Below are 18,429 nucleotides of genomic sequence, written 5' to 3'. Positions count from 1 at the left end.
TTTTTTCAGTATTTATCTATAAAAAATAAATTTTTATCTATAAAAAATTAAAAACATTGTTTTTAATTTTATTGATATCCTTTTATTTTATTTTCTATTTATTTTCCACTTCGAATTTCTATTAGCTTTATTTCTATTTTGTAAGGGCCTTACGTATAAAGCCTTGCGTCTGTGAGCGCCAGTTCAAGCAAAATTGTAAATATTTATTTGTGAAGTGTAGGCCTACTGGAATGAATAGTATTGTGAAATAAAGTTACTGATATTCGACTTTGTTTAAGCCCGTGTGCACAGGCTCTGCTCTTGCCATGAAGTGTCTGCTGCCCTGTTTTTGTTTAATAAATAGGCATTTTATGTGCTGAAATAATATTGCATTATAAAACATTATTTTGACCATGGTGTGACGTCAAATACATGTTTTGTTGTTCGAAAGCGCGTTTTTCAGATTTAGGCTAGGCGGGGTCAGCAAGATCTCTCACTTGGATTCTTTTAAATGAATACTTTATTGAGTTTTCTGTCTCTATACAAACAAAAATAACATGTTTGCTTACTGTAACAAGGATAAGATAAAATCACATTTTAACAGGGTGAAACCTTAAATACTTAAGAACTTACGTCATTCACAGACCACTCAGAGGTAGGGAAAGCTCAATTTTGCATTGAAGTTCATACTTCTTCGTTATTGGATTCTTTTTACAAATTCACAACTCCCTGCTTTAAATCATGGGTCCACCCTGGGCATTGGCTTTACCCATTACGCCCTAAAGTAATGGAGCTGTTCCTCTCTGAAGACTAGGTTATCACAAAAAAATATACAAAGTAAAAAATTAAAATCAATCCATATTATTTAGGTGCGTTTTAATAGTTTAAGGTTTATTACCTAATAACTGTATGTGATTTATTTGTACAGTAATGCAACTTTCAGCTTTCGACTTCTTGGCGCCATTAAGTTATAGTAAGCTTACCTATTACCTATGCTTACATTGCATATGCAAATTACACGAAAGATAATGACCCAGAAGGCGCAGATAAGAAACAAGTCAACCTTCAATAATTGTACATCGTTTTTTACATTCTATTTTAATTTCATATACATATAGGACTATAGATATTATGTATATATATTTTATATATATATATATATATATATATATTAATGCATAGACAGACGAGAGTCTATGTATTAATGCATTGACAGACGAGAGTCTATGACGCACGTTTTACGTTATCACGATCTTATGTAGATAGACTAAACTTTGGTACAAACTGCCCTCTAATTTATAGAGAGGTATTTGTATTTCAGGTGTAAATTTCCAATGCCTACATTTTGATGCCGGCTCTTATTAGCATTGAGGATTGCTAATATCTCATCCAATTGCAAAATGCTGTCCTTTCGACGGATGAGCGTTTTAACCGTTTTCATCGCAGAGAGACGTTTTGTATTTTACAGTATAACAATCTAAACCCATTAACCATTACTAAATTCCATTGAACTTAAATTTCTCATTTAGTTTTTACGCATATTTAGACAACTCAGATTCTTTTTCATGTGCTGTATTATTGAATGATTTTTTTCTGGCTGTTAAAGTTTCAAATTCGGCTAAAATATAATTATCAAATCCATTACGGTTGCCTCGGTAGTTAGTTCGTCCGGCCTCTCTGGCTCTCATTCTGGATGAACAATAAAAGTCGAATAGGAACACTCTCCTGCCTTGGTTGTTGCACTGTTATTTTGAGATAAGCATCATCAACTGTAACATCTTTACCATGATGATCAAGAGGAATAGGATCCAATTCTTCATTGGTAGGTTGGTCAGAATTATCTAAATCATAAGTCTGTGAATAAAATACTACTGCTAACAATAGAAAAAAAAACACTCCTCAAAACTAGACTAATTTGTTTCTTTTTTGTATTTTCTGAGGGTGCATCAATCAAGGTAATATCGGTATTCAATTCCAATCTTGTTCATTACCACTTCCAAATATTAAAAAAGCTACCAGTCCAAATGCTTGTACTCCAGCTACAATCCAAAATACCTCTCTCCATTGGATTATCGTATTCTAAAAGATAAATGACAGTAGATTAAGTCTCTTAAAATGCAAGACAAACCAACGTATCAAATACTATAATATGTACACACATTTGAGAATGCCATAAATGTATTATTCAGTCTTAATGGTTGGAGAAACCTGCAGTTTAGGTGTTTCAGATGTACGCAAATTTGCTATTAATGGTCAATTTAACTTTTAAATATTTAATTGTTGTTGTATTGCCACTGCAATAGAGCGTGTCTGTATGTATGCAGAAGGAGTGCGTCCTTTAGGGCGCATAACTCAAAAATTACTAGACCAATTTACTTTACTATTTTTACATGTATCTCGGTTCTCCACAAATTTAGTGCTAATCAAAAGTAAGATGCAGATTTTAGAATACTGTTTATATATATATATTCCGGCTGCAACGGAGAGAGCCAACTCAAGCGGATCGTTCGGACTTGTTTAACTATGCCGAGCCGACTCGAGCGAGTAAGAGAGTGTCAAATTCTGTCCAGCTGACTGGAAGCGGTCCGGCAGGCGTTCTAACTGGCCTGATTAACGGACTTTCCACGCCAGGCCTATAACGGTAGGCAGAGCCTACTCAAGTGTATCGACCGGGGGCCAATATTTTTTTTTAGTACGTAGATATGGCGCAACACAGGGCAATGATTTAAAATCTAAGGTTATCTTATTTTATTTGAATGTTAAACCAAGAAACTCAGATCTCATGTTTGCTGGTTCATGTTTTTGTTTGGTAAATACAACAAATCGTATTATATACACAATATAACCATTCTTTTGGGTCACCCCGAAGAAGATATCCCTCTTAAGGAGAAAGTAATAGGGACACTATTTGTTTGGACACAAAACTTTCCGCTTAATACACTTTATAGGGGTGCTATTACCTTCGGTTCTTCATTTAACCAAACCCGACAAAAACAGTACGCTATTGGACTTTCATAGCGATAGGCCAAAGATGCCATTCTCCAATTGTATACAATCAGGATACAAACGTAAGTTCGACTAATTGATATGTCATGATATATTGATTCATTAGGCATATTTTAATGATAATTTAAATAATATATTGATTTATTAGCTTTACCTTATTTATTTACTGATCATAAATACAGCACATATTTATGCTTACCGTACTGTTTGTCAATGCTCCTAATACAGCTGGACCTATGAAGCCAGTAAGACTAGATATCGAAAACATAATTCCAATTAGCAATGCTGAATGATTTGGAGCAATATCTATTGTATTTGCATCAATTCCAGGAATGAAAAAACCATACATCGCGAACACACCGACCATCAAAATAGCAACAATTGTGATATCGTTTCTAAAATAACCAAGAGAGACGAGTAATACTGATGAAACTCCAAGGCCTGAAATAATAAATTAATTTAATTATCCATAAAGTAGTTTCTCAAAAAAATATCATTTGTCCTTATACAGTAAACAATAATAAAGACTAACGTAGCATACGCCTGTTTAACTAGTTTATTTATAAAATGGTGTTCTTACCAAGAAAACCAAATATTTTCCTCATCGTTATTATCCTCAATGTTCCACTAAATATCAATTTGTCTGCAAGGACGCCTCCAAGAATCATTGTTATAAACATAGCACTTTGAGGTAGCAGGGTTAGTAATCCAGTCTGTATGATCCAGGAAAGACACACATTGTAAGCGTTTCAATATTATACAAATAAGCATAATTGAAACCAGTGTTTTATGAAATCGTGCACTGTCAATACAGCTTTAAATTCATTTATTGCACTGCGTAGCTGTTCCCGTCGAAACGGAAAGTCTGAAAGTTTTTGGTAATATATCATGTAGCGATTTTATAGAAACCAGTCTCATGCAGTATTTTTTTATTTATTTTTTTTTTAATTTTATGACTTTTAAAATTTAGTATTTTAGCATTGGTTTGGAATTGAACCTGTTTTTTTTTAAATATATATAAAAAAATTAATAAATGCACATTAACAAAAGACAAACTTACCGTTTTTATTTGAAATCCCAAAATAGTTTTAAAGAAAATTGGAACATCTGCACTTAGGAAATAATATCCGTAATCAAAACCAACATTGCAAACACATAACGACCATACAGGAGCCGATGTAAGAATGCTCTTCCATGGTACCTTGTCTAACTGTTGATATAAAAGACATAATGTTGTCTTATCGGCTAGGTTTGTATTTTAGTTTTCATTGGACTAGTATAAGTATAATACATATTATAGATATTAAATAAGAAATAAATAATGAACAAAATCATTATTATTATAAATATGTGAAGTATTAATTATAATAAAATAAATAAATAATAAGATAAGATAAATATTATTCAAAACTTTAGTTTTCATTAAAAAATAGTAATAATAATAATATAAAAATCAATCATGACTAAATAGTGGAAAAATGCTTGTAAAATGTAAAATGCAGAATTACACTGAATAATAATAATGTAAACCTTATATAAAGCAAAATACAATAAAGTTGCATTTATGCGCTGTACATGAACAAACAGAAAAATAACCATGCAATATCCTAGTGATACAAGGAAAACTAACAAAGACAACTGCAAAAAAACAAAACAAACAAACAAAAAAAAAAAAACAAGAAAAAAAAAACAGAAGAATCATTTTTACTGCTCCGTTCTCCTGCACTTTGAAGCCTAATGTTAAAGGCTCGCTAGAACAGTACTCACATGGGCTCTAGTAAAAATGACATCTACATAATAACAATTAAAAAGGTAGTAATAATAATAATAATAATAATCATAATAATAAAAATAAATAAATAATAAGATAAGATAAATATTATTCAAAACTTTAGTTTTCATTAAAAAATAGTAATAATAATAATATAAAAATCAATCATGACTAAATAGTGGAAAAATGCTTGTAAAAAGTAAAATGCAGAATTACACTGAATAATAATAATGTAAACCTTATATAAAGCAAAATACAATAAAGTTGCATTTATGCGCTGTACATGAACAAACAGAAAAATAACCATGCAATATCCTAGTGATACAAGGAAAACTAACAAAGACAACTGCAAAAAAACAAAACAAACAAACAAAAAAAAAAAAAACAAGAAAAAAAAAACAGAAGAATCATTTTTACTGCTCCGTTCTCCTGCACTTTGAAGCCTAATGTTAAAGGCTCGCTAGAACAGTACTCACATGGGCTCTAGTAAAAATGACATCTACATAATAACAATTAAAAAGGTAGTAATAATAATAATAATAATAATAATAATAATAATAATAATAATAATAATAATAATAATAATAATAATAATAATAATAATAATAATAATAAATCAAATGAGAGTAAGATAGACAAGTTAGAAAATATGTATATCGGTTGGTTTCTCCCAGTACATTTTCACCCATTATTTTCCGCCGGACATTTTCCCTCTGTGACATTTTCCTCCTGTGAAATTTTCCCGACCATTGTCACCATAGGAAATTGTCCCTCAGATGTTTGCCCAATGTGTTAAATAAAACAAAGATTTACATTTTTTCTTACTTTACCCAATCTTTCTAGTTAACAAAAATTCAGCATAAAAAAATTCTGATAACATGGAAAATATTTATATAAATTTAACCAACATATCATGTAAATAATATACAAAGCTTACATATTTTTATATAGGCCTATTTTTTTTAATTGAATTGAATTGATTTTATTGATACTAAAATACTTTTATTTTTATTATTTATTTTGTTTTATTATTAAACTATGATATAACACTATTGAAGACATGGATTATAACAGTTAGGTCTACACAGACGTAAATAGAAAAAAAGAATAACATACATTAAGCCTTTGCACTATTGGAAACATTTAGGTGATAATAATGGTTATAATTAAACTATTACTACTACCAATTAACCAATATTACCTAAGACATGTCGTAGAAATATCAAAATGTCCCGGGCGAAAGTGTCTGGGGGAGGGCAAAAAGTCCAGGAAGAAACCAAAATGTGATTTTTAAGGGGCTTCTTAAAAATTTCACTGAAATTAAATGTCCAGAGGGAAACCAAATATGAAGGGGTTTCTGAAATATTGCAATAAAGGTGAATTTTCAAGTCCTCCGAAACGTCATTCCACAAATATACAGATGGAAACGTGAATGAGCGGTGCAATAGTTAAAAGTTTTACATTTAGGAATATTGAGGTAGTTGAAGATCTTAATTGCTTAGGCGGGCAACAAGGTGCAAGTAGTTCATATTACACTTGTCTTTGAGGACAGTATTAATATGGGCAAAAATGTCATCATGCTTACTGCAATCCCTATTTAAATCCGTAAATGTAAGCTGTGTAAATGACTTTTTTACGTTGTTGTTTTGTGAGTTAACTTAACCAGTAAAAATTACTCTTAAACGACATTGAACTGAAGGAGACAAACGAGCTATCAGACAGTATGTGGAATGTGATAAATGGAAGATCCATGCTAGGGCTCACCTGTGGCCGACAAGTAAAAAATTATACTACGTGACGACATCTAATATTACAATTTGCTTGGACCTACTATTACTATTACTATTTGTAATAAACTTGCATTATTTTCACTTTGCGTATCTTCTGTTCGAGATGATAATATCAGTTTCTTTTCATAATTTGATATCCATCGGTTGTTGGCTGCGTCATTCGATCCAATAATGAACCACCCAAAGCACAAAATGATTCCACTTATACCTAGAAAGAAGAATGATTTTAAAATTAATTGTATAATACAAACTTCTATAGTTCCATACACCTCTTCAGTAAAATATTACTGTTCTCTCCAACAGTATTCTGTTCATACAAAGTATAAAATAAAAACAATGTCATATAAAACATTGCTGCTAAAAAATAATAAAACATTCTAAATTTGTTTTATTAAAAATATATCACCTACCAGATTGAGAGTTTGGGTGAATAAACTTTCATGAAGGACTGGATATGATAGTACTGTTGTGAAGTGGTGGCAACCACACGTCTGGGAGAAATCACAATTCGTCGGGAGGAAAACAATTATATTGTTACAGCATCTGAGACTAAAATCGATTAAAAACGCTTTTGCAGACATTTCCGTGGACATTTCCTCTTGGACCCATCTGCCAAGCCCCAGTCGGGCAAATCATTGCGTCACCACCGCTATTGTTAATATTATAAACTAAAGTGAAATTATTTTTGGAGTGTACGGAATTATTATAATTAGCCAATAAACAAAATGAAACGCAATCTTACCAACTCCATAGAATGTAGATGGCCATCCGCCTAAAAAACATGATGAGCATAGCCAAGCAGACACATAACTTGATACTATTGCCCCGATACTGTAACCTTAAAAGAAGAACAAATGAATAATGCTTTCGATCAATTAATTAGTATTATTTGTATTACGGTATATAATATGTTTAATTTATATTTCTCTTCCATTTCTCCATCGTACACAATTATAAAAACAGCAAAGCACTGTATCGCGTATGTGGTTGTTTATTTAGTACCTATGATGTTTAAATATTGTTTTTTTTTTTTTTTTTTTCAATATTAACTGCTCTCTTTCCACATCAAGTCAGTCACGATTATCCTTCCCAGCATTTCGTTCCACATTTATTTTTATGTTTATTTAATACTCAAAATTATGAATAATGATAATAATAATTGTTCATGGTTGGCACCAGGATTTGCCCGACTAGGGGGGTCCGATGTTCGACTGGGTGGGAGTGACTCCCCGACCAATACGCGAGTGGACTAGACTCGGAAGTGATCCATGCCAGTTGTTTCCGGAAACAGGCAACTTAGGGATATCGAAAGGTTTATTTAAACGATTTTAGAGTATACTAATGTAAAAAATAAATATTTTTTTCTTCGCCCATGACGTAAATTATGTTTTTCTACACCCTCCACCGGCACCCCACTGGCGCCAACCCTGTAATGGTTGGAGATTTACTAATACCAGTGTCTACTTTATGCTAAACCTGGGGTTTGATATTATTCTACATAACTTAGCCTAGTTTCAATTAGTATTATTATCAATGAACCTATCCAGAGAGCGTCAATAAAACACAATTGACCTATCAGTGTACGGTCAGAATTATGCGCTTTTCATTCAAATACAAAGGGTTGTCAAACAAATGCACTTGTCTAACATCGTTTACATTGTCGTGTTAAAGGTAACCATAGTAACAATATCATAGGATGAGGTTTAATAGAATTAACTTTTCCTCTGCTTTACACCTCGTTATGATTTATTTGATTATTCTTGTATGTTGTATTAACTCCGATTCCATGGGAAAAAGTTTACTGTTTATACACATCTAGATGTGTATAAGAGACAAAGATAAGATAAATATTATTCAAAACTTTAGTTTTCATTAAAAAATAGTAATAATAATAATATAAAAATCAATCATGACTAAATAGTGGAAAAATGCTTTGTCATTTTTCCTGTCTCTTATACACATCTAGATGTGTATAAGAGACAGACAGTGTTGAGTTTACTCTGAGTTGAAGATCTTAATTGCTTAGGCGGGCAACAAGGTGCAAGTAGTTCATATTACACTTGTCTTTGAGGACAGTATTAATATGGGCAAAAATGTCATCATGCTTACTGCAATCCCTATTTAAATCCGTAAATGTAAGCTGTATGACTTTTTTACGTTGTTGTTTTGTGAGTTAACTTAACCAGTAAAAATTACTCTTAAACGACATTGAACTGAAGGAGACAAACGAGCTATCAGACAGTATGTGGAATGTGATAAATTGAAGATCCATGCTAGGGCTCACCTGTGGCCGACAAGTAAAAAATTATACTACGTGACGACATCTAATATTACAATTTGCTTGGACCTACTATTACTATTACTATTTGTAATAAACTTGCATTATTTTCACTTTGCGTATCTTCTGTTCGAGATGATAATATCAGTTTCTTTTCATAATTTGATATCCATCGGTTGTTGGCTGCGTCATTCGATCCAATAATGAACCACCCAAAGCACAAAATGATTCCACTTATACCTAGAAAGAAGAATGATTTTAAAATTAATTGTATAATACAAACTTCTATAGTTCCATACACCTCTTCAGTAAAATATTACTGTTCTCTCCAACAGTATTCTGTTCATACAAAGTATAAAATAAAAACAATGTCATATAAAACATTGCTGCTAAAAAATAATAAAACATTCTAAATTTGTTTTATTAAAAATATATCACCTACCAGATTGAGAGTTTGGGTGAATAAACTTTCATGAAGGACTGGATATGATAGTACTGTTGTGAAGTGGTGGCAACCACACGTCTGGGAGAAATCACAATTCGTCGGGAGGAAAACAATTATATTGTTACAGCATCTGAGACTAAAATCGATTAAAAACGCTTTTGCAGACATTTCCGTGGACATTTCCTCTTGGACCCATCTGCCAAGCCCCAGTCGGGCAAATCATTGCGTCACCACCGCTATTGTTAATATTATAAACTAAAGTGAAATTATTTTTGGAGTGTACGGAATTATTATAATTAGCCAATAAACAAAATGAAACGCAATCTTACCAACTCCATAGAATGTAGATGGCCATCCGCCTAAAAAACATGATGAGCATAGCCAAGCAGACACATAACTTGATACTATTGCCCCGATACTGTAACCTTAAAAGAAGAACAAATGAATAATGCTTTCGATCATTTAATTAGTATTATTTGTATTATACAATATGTTTAATTTATATTTTTCTTCCATTTCTCCATTGTACACAATTATAAAAACAGAAACGCACTGTTTCGCGTATGAGATTGTTTATTTAGTACCTATGATGTTAATATTCTCAACAAGCGAGTGCCATGAGTAATGCGATTGAATTAACCTCATAATGTTGTTTAAATAATTATTTTTTTTAAATTAACAGCTCTCTTTCAACATCAAGTCAGTCACGATTATCCTTCTCAGCATTTCGTTCCAGATTGGGGGGGGGGGGGGAAGATACTTTGAGTTTGTAGCTCCTAAATTATTGAATGCGCTCCCAGTTGTAATTCGAGAGTCAACCTCCCTTTTAACATTAAAAATGAGACTTAAAACCTCCCTTTTAACAATAATAAGACTTAAGACCCATCTTTTTATTACCCTTTAATTTCCATTTAGTTATATTCCTCTGTGCTAGTCTATATGAGTGAGTCATGATCTTGCAGACCATTGCTTTAAATACTCAAAATTATGAATAATGATAATATTAATCGTTCAGGGTTGGCACCAGGATTTGCCCGACTTGGGGGGTCCGATGTTTGACGGGGTGGGAGTGACTTCCCGACCAATACGCGAGTGCACTAGTCTCAGAAATGATCCAGGGGAGTTGTTGCCAGAAACTGGCAACTTAGGGATAACAAAGGTTTATTTAAACGATTTTAGAGTGTACTAATGTAAAAAATAAATATTTTTTTCTTCTCCCATGACGTAAATTATGTTTTTCTACACTCTCCACCCGCACCCCACTGGCGCCAATCCTGTAATGGTTGGAGATTTACTAATACCCATGTCTACTTTATGCGAAACCTGGGGTTTGATATTATTCTACATAACTTAGCCTAGTTTCAATTAGTATTATTATCAATGAACCTATCCAGAGAGCGTCAATAAAACACAATTGACCTACCAGAGTACTGTCAGAATTGTGGGTTTTTCATTCAAATACAAAGGGTTGTCAAACAAATGCACTTGTCTAACATCGTTTACATTGTCGTGTTAAAGGTAACCTTAGTAACAATATCATAGGGTGGGGCTTAATAGAATTAACTTTTCCTCTGCTTTACACCTCGTTGTGATTTATTTGATTATTCTTGTATGTTGTATTAACTCCGATTCCATGGGAAAAGTTTACTGTACTGTAACTTAGCATATGAGTCTTAAAGTTTCTAATACGATAATGATAATATTGTCACTAAAATAATTATCTAATTTCTTCTTACCTGAGGATGATACGGATATAAAAGTACTACGTTCGTTAAGTTTTGACCACTTTGCAATGATACTATATGTTGCCGGATAAACAACGCCCTAAATTAAATAGTAAGCAATATTGTTTTGTAAAACTGGAAAAAAAATGATCATTTATACTTTTTATAACTAAGGACAATTAGAAAAAAAGAAGTAAATGAATGATAATTATATGATGATATCAAGTCACGTATTGAACTTTAAATAAGAAGGGGAGAGAAACCAAACTGTTCTCTTTTGGATTATTTATGTTTAAAGCACAATTATTTTAAATTATTAATTAATTATTTAATTAATTAAATATAAATTATCATAATTAATTATTTTAACTTAATTATGCTAAAATACTGATTAATTATTATTAATGTAATAAAACAAATACATTTTAAATTGAAAAAATTATTGGATCCACTATACACTTGTTATACTGAAGTAACATGATTATTATAATTTTATTCAAATTCATTCACAAAACCTCCAAAAATAGAGAAGTGAAACAGTAAAAACCATAAACATGTTAGACTGTTTGGACTATTTACTAAATTTAATGTTACAAGTACAAATAAACTTTATTGTAATTTCCAATATTGTGAAATTGAAGTTGAACATACATAACTGATTGAATTAATGAAGATAAAATTAGGCCTATATAAAAAAAAAGTGCACTACAGAATTAAGATGAAATAGTTATAAGGCAAAATTCGAAAGGAAAGCATAACAGAATAAAATGCAAGACAAGGAAATCAATACAAAAATGTAATCAAAGCACAAAAAGGATTTACATAATTACAAATACAAGATAATTACTGTACATTTGGAAAACAAGGAGAATAAAAAAGCACAATAGGAGACGGAACAAACATCGAAAAGAACAATATGCAAAAAGTATTGTAAAGATGTTTATTTACCTGTCCAGTTCCATCAATTACTCTGGTTAGTATCAATAAAGCAACGCTTATTCTTGCAGATATTGCTGTCAATAGCATCATTACAGACGATAATAACACGCCTGTAAACAATACACGAAATCCTCCAACTTTACCAACTAACCAACCTCCAAGAAAAGGCGTAAAGGTATATCCGTAGTAAAAAGCCCCCAATATGATTTGTTGCGTTTCCATGTCCCAGTCATATGATTCAGTCTGAAATTAGAATAGGTAATACACACTAAAATTACAATATTAACACTAATTAACATTATTTCACACACCAAATATTAAATAGGCCTAATAAGGAGGAATACAACACAACACAATTGAATCACAATTGTTTTAACAAGACCTACTATTTACATAGCTAATAAAATATGGACCAATACAAACCTAAAATAACCACTAACAATCTGTTAAATACCATTATAATCATCCATGTTACAGTTTTATATAGAAATCAGTAAAAACTAACTAGTTCTTTACCCCATTATCTCCTAGAAGCACTTCTGCAGACAAATTCGATTGGTCAAGCTTTTTCTTCGAAACCATAGCTAGAATGGCAATACTCCAGTTGATGCGCATACCATTGTTGATTGTGTTGGCCATAAAACAAAAGAATAAAATAATATACCGAATCGGTAACCGGGGCGGTGAATCTGTGGACAAGGAGCAGAACGGCCGTTTAGGTCAAACGTGGTTTCCATAAAATCGCTGCAATGTCACTAATACTGTTTTTTTCACTGAACAACTTATCTGTCTCGATGCAGTCTGAGAAGCTCTTCGATTAGACCGTCCAATAGTGTAGTATATAGCTACCGGCGATAGCGTGTAGCGACATCAATAATGTACAACAAAACAATCAGCTGGAAAAAAACCTTTGACCAGTGTTTCCCCTTCATATTTTGTTTTTTTTTATGTTATATTTCAAAAATTGAATACATATTTAAATAAAATTTATAAAGGAATCATCTGAAAACGTGAAAAAAGTGTCTGGGCCAGGATTCGAACACGGGACCTATTTGCAGACACCTTAAACATACTGGGCTATTGAGGTTTTGCTGGGAATTAAATCATATAATTCGTTAAACGAATGTGCATGCGTAGTTGGATAGCACTAGTACTTAAAGCATGGTACACAGATAAAACACAAGCCCTCTTCGAAGCATTTGACGACAATACAGGTTACCCGAAAAGATCTTGTTTATGAAATGTTACGCTAGACTGTCTTGAAGTATCGTACGGAGGCGAACAATTTAAGAAGTTATTTTGAATGAACGCCTGTAGGGCGACCACAGTTCGGATATCTGTTAGGTATTCTTTTTGTTGCTAAAAAAAATGTTTGAAAATAATTACCAAAACCTTTTAAACCTATGCTACAACATAGTTGTTATGGATCTGAAGTATACAATAAATATTTAGTGATTAATGATGTTAGGGAGGTTTAAAAAACGATGAAAAAATATTATTTCGTTTATTTTCATACTTTATTCACATATATTTTTCGAGCACCGTGAGTAGATTATTTCAAGGCGCTATATAAAACCATTACCGTTACCATCATTTTTGTAAGTAAATCTATCCAATACAATAGAGCATCTATCATTACATAGACGATCCATGACTTTTAAATGCATCAACAATCATATACTGCTCGTTAAGAAAACTTTAAACTGTAAGTACGAACGAATGAAAATGAAGATGACGTATTGTTTTCCTAAGGTTGCGAAATCTCCCTACTGCAGTCATGTAACATACGTTATCCCTTTAAAACTCCTATCTCTCTATCTAAAGGTTCGTCTTTAAATAGTTATCTCTTACCAACATTCTGTAAAAGTGGCTCTTTTTCCTCATTTGAAGCTTTGTTGAAGACCATTTAAACTGCTATTTTAAATCTGAAAATTAAAATAAAATGAATGACAATGATGATAACAAAAAATAAGTTTGCACACTCTTTTTACCTATTAGTGTAACAGAACGAACTGCTTAGGATATTTAAAAAAAGTAAATGTGTTCCACTATAATATAGTAAATTATTCTTTAGCCTATTATTAAAATGTGTGCATATTTAATAATTAGGCACCAATGTATTATACTCCGCAATCATATGTCTTGCTTGACAATTGTTATGTGATTATTCTCATTCATTATTAAACACAGAACTTATGGCAAACATGTGGACACTTATAAAATGCATTCTATATCTTATAAACATAAATATTACAAAAAACAAAATGTTTATATATGTATTTATTATAGTGATGATTTTAATGGGCTATTCTAGATAACCCTCACCCATTGGATATTGTTGGTAAGGTTTCGCAAAAGACAGCGTATTTCTCATTAGTATAAAAATTGTAACGTTTGATCGACACTTTACATTTTTGCTGAAGCTTTAGTCGTAAGTCTTTCGAAGTTGATTGTGGACTTTAGAAACATTTCATCTCTGATGTATGTCAGATTTGAGTTGCATTGACTGAGTTGCCTGGACAATTCTGTAATACCGATTACCTGTAATTGAAAGTTCAAAAAAGCCCCACAAAGTTGATATTGTTGCTAAGAAAACGAAATCGTAAAGGACCCTAACGCTCGACCCGACAAGTACATCAACACCTCTTATATAATACGTTTATTCTAATAATCATTATTTCTTCAAAACGTTATTTTTCCTGAAGTGAAATATCACAACAGTATCGGTTTTTCTCATATTTTATGAACTCTGAAAAGTGTCATCAAAATGAGACACAATTTGGAAAATTTGTGACCCGATGGTTGACCATTACAGTACAAGACAATACTGAATAAGTATGATACCTGATTGTGTCACATTATCAATCAAGTCGAATGTAATCAACTTAACACGAAAGTATCTAAGTGTAGGCCTATGTTGTTGAGCATTCAAATATGACTTACCTAATGCAGCTAATACTAGCTCAACCAAAGATGAAACTACCAAATATACTCAAGATTTTTTGATTAGAAAATGGCTTTAAAGTTGACTACAGACTCAACTTTCATTGGTATCAAAATGCTTAATGGTTCCGCTTTAATGATTCGCCTGTTTCGCATTGTTCGATTTCGCATCTGATTTACTGACTAACGTTCTACAATACATAAGCAGCAGCTTGGTTTGAATAGTATTTCCTATGATTTAACAGCTGCTACCATAAACATAGAGTATGAAATTGCAAAAGGTACGACTGCTCTAATTTGGCATACACGCAATACTTTTAAGAATTACTACTTAAAAAGCCCTATTTACGAACGACTTTTACGTTCTTTTGAAGGACGCCTTCCAGTTCGTAGAAGTACTTTTGCATGATAGGATAAAAAAGAGGGTTTTAAGATAACTTCTGGGACGGGAGTTGATCTATAGGGAAGGAATGAGCCTATTAAACAAAATTATTCACCAAGTCATCGTGTTGTCAACTCACTGTGAGTCAGTGTCTTAATATAGGCCTACAAAGCAACCAAGTACGACATATAAAGTCTACCAGAATGCTTATATTCAGTTCATTTAATAATTAATGATTGTAGTACACCACGTAGCGTTTGATCGACAGGGGTCAACCAACTGCTCTCTGAAATTTAATAGTTCATATAAGAGGTAATCATAACAACTAGGCCTAACAAAGTTTCTCCACATCGCCATAACCGCTGATTTTTTAATTTCTCAATCTGGCATAAGCCTATCTATCCTCTTCTCCGGAGACATTGTTTAGAATTCCCACTACAAAAACTGCACAGCTGAAGTTTTGTAGTGCCTAAAGATATAGACTGAAGTTTAAAGTTAGGACCAAGCCTTCCACTAAATAAATACCTCGATTTTGCGTAAAATCGTCGCAAAATAACCATAGCCAGTAATGTAAGCTATAGCACTCAGATGGCACAAGATATGGCATAAGTCTCAGAAATAGAAATTCACCACATCAAAATTGGTGAAATACTAATCAAACCATCACTCACCTGTAGAAACCTTGGCATTATTTTTGACAATAACCTTTCCATGGTTCAACATGTTAATGCGGTTTGTAGATCAGCTCTATTTTTCTTCGTAACATTAGTCGCATAAGAAAAAATAAAAATAATCACATTGCTGAAATGCTCATTCATTCATTCATAACTTTAAGGCAGATAATAATGTTGGAATTCCATTCTGTGCAAACTGAACACGTCATTCATCAGTAAACGCCAAAGTGCTCGACTCATAACTCTGAGGAGAAAACAAGAACACATAACTCCAGTCTTAAGGGAACTAACTGGCTACCACATGAGCAACGTATCAAGTAGAAGATAGGGTTGCTCGTTTTCAAGGCTCTGCCTGAAATAAATTTCACTGGCTTATATCATCAACAAGCTTGTGACTTCTTACAAGCCATTACGATCAGGTCTGTGCTCGGCTCTAATCTTACATTGCTCTCTCAGTACGGAACTAACAACTGGGGATCGAGGGCCTTCAAATATGCTGCTGGAAAAGTCTGGAACCATCTCCCTCAAGACATAATATTTCAACACTTTGTGAGTCTGAACTTCATTTATTTCTTTTTTATATCTCATTTTGACTAAATACAATTGCTTTTTTCTCCCATTTTTTACAGGCCGGCATTTATTTTGGGGCCATTATCTCGATTACAATTACTGAGCCTCCGGTCGTCCGTTGCAGGAAAAATTTGTTTCCGGTTCCTATGTTCGAGTCCAGGCAGAGGTCCGAAATTGCCCAGGTTGGTGATGGATGGTGACCCCGAAGAGTATTGCGTCTTATTATTATTATTATTATTATTATTATTATTATTATTATTATTATTATTATTATTATTATTATTATTATTATTATTATTATTATTATTATTATTATTAATATTATTATTATTATTATTATTATTATTAATATTTGGTGTTAAATCACCGTTCAAAAGGGGAACAACCTCAGACAAAACAAATCCCTCAGAAGTTGTGAAAGCTCATTTACGGGTATATTTATGAATACAAATTTCGCAGGGAGAGCGTCATGGACCCCTTAGTTTTTTTCTTACAAATTTAGATGCCCCTGCTTCATATCCTGGATACAGCACTGGGTGTTGGCAAACCTATATGTCCTACCACAATGAGACTGTTCTTTTCTGAAGACCAGGTTGTCACAAAATATTACAGGAAGAAAACATGTTTAAATGATTTGTGGTGCTATAGAATCATTATGTAGGTGATTTAGTGTAGGTCTACAGTAATGCGACTTTGGGTATTCGAACTTTCGAGTTCTAGAACGATTATGCCTACATTGCCTATGCCAAATATATGAAAATAAAAGCAGGCATAAACCAGCCTGTGTAAATACAATGATAATGAGACAGAACTTACACAAAATAATAAATGAATTAGTAATATTATATATAATTTGGCCCTTATATATTTAAGCCATAAACAAATCTGATTTTAATACAACGAAATAGATTTTCTATGAAGGTAGCGCCTTCCAAAAACTGACTATAAAAATTAACTATTGTATTAATTTCACAAACAGGGAACAACCAACTATTTTCAACATAGCGTCTTGAATATCGTATAGACCTATAGGTGCATTGTAGCAATGCGCTGAACAGTAATACTAAAGACGTCTGAGATGAATTATAACACTATTAAATCTTGTATGCATGGTTAAATATTTATTTGATGAAATATGACAGAAAAGGAATATGATATGATGGATTCAACACATTTATAATAATGTTCGTCATTTTTTGAATACAACTGTGTACGTTTTTCATTATCCTACTTTAGAAATTATTACACATATAACAAAAGTACGCCTATATGATTAAAAAAATATTTTATGGCCGAATTCGCATATAACTTTAAAATCAGATAAAACGAATAAATAATTTAGATAAAATAATAGTACGGGTACATTAAACGAACTTTATTAGAAATCCTTAACAGAATAAATTATAGTGTTAGATTAAAAAAAATATTCTTAATATTATTATCAAATAATTAAACACGTCATAAATGCAAATACGAATAATTTTAACATATAAATATATGCTTAAAATACGAAGGTTTCAACGATAATATTAAATAATACACGTTAGTAATACTAAAACGAATGATTTGGACAAGTAATATATGGGCCTACATAAGTCAGTAATGAATTGTCGTATTTTATTGTATTTTTTTTATTTAACTTTATCTACTGAAGGTGACCAAAAACTGAGCAATCACCGTAAAACATACAGCAATCACAAAAGCTATACAGAAAATAAAAAAGAGAGTAATATACAATTAAATATATATGAATTATCAATCAATTTATGTACAAAGAAACAATGCATTAAAAACTCAATATAAGATAAGATTAATATAAAAAATATCAAATATATCAGAATGTCTTGTGGGCCGAGTTGTTTTTGGTCGGAGTTATCGTCTGGGCCGAGTTTGTTTCGGTCGGAGTTGGTTTTTTTTTTTTCGGTCGG

The 18,429-nt window shown here is 32.0% G+C and overlaps 1 protein-coding gene across 3 annotated transcripts; it reads right to left on the bottom strand.

Moving 5' to 3' along the window:
* Nucleotides 1-481: 481 nt before the first annotated feature.
* On the bottom strand, nucleotides 482-15,052 carry LOC117113827 (sialin-like). Of its 3 annotated transcripts, XM_033257271.1 has the most exons (12): nucleotides 14,876-15,052; nucleotides 14,343-14,473; nucleotides 13,784-13,857; nucleotides 12,449-12,621; nucleotides 11,942-12,175; nucleotides 11,006-11,093; nucleotides 9,599-9,694; nucleotides 8,928-9,064; nucleotides 4,046-4,195; nucleotides 3,566-3,698; nucleotides 3,185-3,426; nucleotides 482-2,058 (listed from the first exon to the last, which is right to left on the bottom strand). In XM_033257271.1, the coding sequence occupies exons 3-12, from the start codon at nucleotides 13,836-13,838 to the stop codon at nucleotides 1,948-1,950; spliced, it is 1,419 nt and encodes a 472-aa protein (XP_033113162.1). In that variant the 5' UTR covers nucleotides 13,839-13,857; nucleotides 14,343-14,473; nucleotides 14,876-15,052; the 3' UTR covers nucleotides 482-1,947. The 3 variants fall into 3 exon arrangements, with proteins under 3 accessions (XP_033113162.1, XP_033113163.1, XP_033113164.1); XM_033257272.1 differs by lacking the exon at nucleotides 14,343-14,473; XM_033257273.1 differs by lacking the exons at nucleotides 14,343-14,473; nucleotides 14,876-15,052 and adding an exon at nucleotides 14,258-14,311.
* Nucleotides 15,053-18,429: the final 3,377 nt, after the last annotated feature.

This window comes from Anneissia japonica, unplaced genomic scaffold (assembly GCF_011630105.1).
Source record: "Anneissia japonica isolate Jap-2015-1 unplaced genomic scaffold, ASM1163010v1 scaffold694_len1028156_cov167, whole genome shotgun sequence".
NCBI lineage: Eukaryota > Metazoa > Echinodermata > Crinoidea > Comatulida > Comatulidae > Anneissia > Anneissia japonica.
Note: the sequence above shows the minus strand (reverse complement) of the source record. Positions and strands in the feature narration are given on the sequence as shown.